Raw genomic sequence first — 3525 nt, forward strand, 5'->3', positions numbered from 1 at the left:
CTGAAATTAGTTGATTATATTCATGAGGGTTATATTTGACTGATTATAACTCACCTAGTACTTTTTAGTTATTTTAAGAGGTAAAAAGTACCAGGTGGGTTATAATCAGTCAAATATAGGCTAACCCTCATGAATATAATCAACTCATTTCAGTGCAGAAATAACCTTTCAGTCAATAAGTAGAGGCTTCAATCACTTTTTGGCAGGTGAAATACTGCATTATAATGGTTGCATTGGCCATCTAAAGGTATTTTAAGAGGTAAAAAGTACTAGGTGAGTTATATCAGTCAAATATAACCCTCATGAATATAATCAACTCATTTCAGGGCAGAAATAACCTTTCAATCAATAAGTAGAGGCTTCAGTCACTTTTAGGCTTCAATCACTATTACCACGGACATAAGCTGATGTTTATTTGCAAGTCATGTCTGTTTGATCCACATAAAAGCAGCTGTAGTCGTAAAGAGACTGGGCGATACAGCTTTAACACGCTGCGCGCGCTCCCGCGGACGGCAATCAATTTTCGGCGGACCATCACTTTTCGGCACGACACCTGTCAAACACACACACACACACACACACACCGTGAAAGTACTTCGCAAGTAAAAACTACTACTGCTGGTGGAACTATATTTCATTTGGAGCTCCAACTAAGTCAAAAATAAAATATGTCAAGTAAAATGGACATCGGTAAGTATTTCACTCGTAAACTAAGCTATTTTTATAAAAGAAAAAAATGTCAACTTGTTTACAGTTTGTGTGAGACACTTTTACTGCTTTCACTTTCATATTGGTCTACAGATACGATTTTGGATATGTGTATGCAACTTTAGGCTCGGCTTAGTTTTTTCTCATGAAGTCTTTTATAATTATAGGCAGTTACAAATTGTCTTTTTTGTCTTTCTTTCAATCTAGTAAATGAATCTAAATATAATACATGCTGGTGCTAAAGGCCGCCAGTGCATTGATAACACTTTCCCAACTGTGAACACACACAAGAGAGAGATTTATTCACTGGTTTAGAGGACAATTTAATTATTTGCTCTGAAAACATTATTCTGAAGCTATTTGTAATTTGTCTTGCTTACTCTGTGTGTTCTGAGACCTCTTATGTTTTGTGTGCAGATCTTTAAAATTAAGCTATTTTATTTTCTATAATTCACAATTATTGTCCATCAGTAACTTTTGTGCAACTCTGATTTAAGAGTTTAATTAATTTGAGATACACTTATGTGTCATTTTTAATCAATAATGTGTAGTTTGACACTAATACAGATACAGTAAACTTTTTTTCAAGAACCCATTTTTCACAAAGACAGATTACTTAAGGAGATTTAAGATGTCACTCGCCTTAAGAAGTGTGTTTGATTCTCTCTTTGTTTCAGGTGACGCTCAACATCTCTCAGAGCTGAGGATTGTGTTGATTGGATATAAAGGAGCTGGTAAGAGTTCATCAGGAAACACCATCCTGGGCAGAGAGGTGTTTGACTTGAAGACTGCTCAGTGTGTGAGGAGACATGGAGAAGTAGCAGACAGACACATCACTGTCATTGAAGCTCCAGGATGGTTCAGTAATTACACTTTAGAGGACAGTCCTGAGAGACTGAAACAGGAGATTGTGCTCAGTGTGTCTCTGTGTCCTCCAGGACCACACGCTGTACTACTGATCATAGATGTGGACACTAGATTTATAAAGACTCAGAGAAAAGTATTGCAGGATCATCTGGATCTCCTCAGTGAGAGAGTCTGGAGTCACACTATAGTGCTGTTCACTCATGGAGACTCTCTGTTAGACACATCTATAGAGCAGCACATTGAGAGTGAAGGACAGGATCTCCAGCGGCTGGTGGACAAATGTGGGAACAGGTATCATGTTCTCAACAATCTCAACAGGAGTGACGACACTCAGATCAAGGAGCTGCTGGAGAAGATTGAGGAGACAGTGGCACTAAACAACGGCCGCCATTTTGAAATAGACAGAAAGATTTTACAGGAGGTGAAAGAGAGAAGAAGAGCAGAGGAAGAGAGAGCAGAAGAACGAATGAAGAGGATGAAAAAACAGAGAGAAAGCATCAGATCACAGATGAGTGAGTCCACATACTTTATAATGCAGATATTCACATTGTTACATTTTCATGATTTACTTAATATACTCAGTCACAGCAATAATAACATGAAACTTCTTGTTATTAATTGCAATTTGTCGAGGCATTCGCAATAGATGTGTTCAAAACAGCTCACAGTGACGGCCCATAAAAGAAGGCGGCCCATATTTCTTAAACAATCTCGTTCTTCATTGGGTGTGCTTTTGAAAACGGAAATTCCTTTACCAAATCCATAGAAAACAATAAAATATTTTGTTTTTGAATGTTGTAAAATCATTGTCTTACGTAAATGAACATCATTGTTTCATGTCATCTCTCCTCTGTTATACACTGGATTGGTGACACTGAAATGAGAATAGTACCATTATATTTTTTTTATTATGATGGTCAAAACCCATGAATCCCCAAGCATACCATTAATATGTTACCCTGTTCTTATGAAATATTTCAGTGAGAGGAGTTGAGAAGTCTGACACGTGGTCTATGGGAAGATCTGCTTACGGTTCATTTGGATCAGGAGCAGACAGCAGGTCAGATTCACCCTTCAGCTTCAAGGGTGGCTCATATCTCCAGGAAAGTTGTAATAGCATGGGTTTACCATCACCATATAGTGAGTATATATATCTTTTTTTAAATGTTTAAATGTATTATTTAAAACATATTTTAAATGATTAAATTCACTTTTAGTTTAATATTTTTTAAGTTAATGCAGGAGCTTGTTTTCATTCATTCTGTCTGGCTACTCAACGCTATGGTTTTGATTTGTGGTATATCCATTCTGGTACTGCAGCACACAATTTCTTTTTATTTTTTTTTGTAGTAGGCTATGTGCAAAATTATGTTATTAGTACTAGATTTAATTTAATATTAACATTGAAATGCTACCTATTGCAATACAATACAGTCATATTCAAGCAACGTTCTTGACATATTTTGCTCGTCTACCTGCACTCATTTCCGTCGTTGGTATAAGTATCAGAGGGTGGTGATAGATGAGAAATGTACAGTTTTATACCATCATGCTGATAATGTTTTTTCAGACATTTGGCAATCCGATAAACCGTTGTATAAAACACCCTTAAATTTTTAAACCTAACAAAATATTTTTAAATATATTTATTCCCCTGATTTCCCTGAGAACATCTAATTGCAGTGTGTTACCTGCCAGTGTGTTGATTTGTATCTAGTACCTTAAACTAACTTTTTTGTTATTATAAAAGTATATTATTTAGGGGTGTAACGATTCGTTTTAACAACGATTCGATTCGTATCGCGATTCGTGGTTGTCGATACGATTCAAGGACGATATTGGTTCATTTAGAACGATACGATCCGAAACGATTCAGTGACTTGAAATCGATTCAGTGACTTTTTTGCCAAAAATTCTTGAAAGGGAATCAGGTATCAATTAATTATGCGC

General features: G+C 36.2%; 1 protein-coding gene across 1 annotated transcript; it reads left to right on the plus strand.

The window, feature by feature from the left end:
• Nucleotides 1-579: 579 nt before the first annotated feature.
• LOC311283570 (GTPase IMAP family member 9-like) lies at nucleotides 580-3154 on the plus strand. Its single transcript, XM_084398066.1, has 3 exons — nucleotides 580-690; nucleotides 1386-2087; nucleotides 2557-3154. The coding sequence occupies exons 1-3, from the start codon at nucleotides 669-671 to the stop codon at nucleotides 2745-2747; spliced, it is 915 nt and encodes a 304-aa protein (XP_084254192.1). The 5' UTR covers nucleotides 580-668; the 3' UTR covers nucleotides 2748-3154.
• The last annotated feature ends 371 nt before the right edge of the window (nucleotides 3155-3525 follow it).

The sequence above is a fragment of the Rutilus rutilus genome, assembly GCF_951802725.1.
Source record: "Rutilus rutilus genome assembly, chromosome: 23".
In the NCBI taxonomy this organism is placed as follows: domain Eukaryota; kingdom Metazoa; phylum Chordata; class Actinopteri; order Cypriniformes; family Leuciscidae; genus Rutilus; species Rutilus rutilus.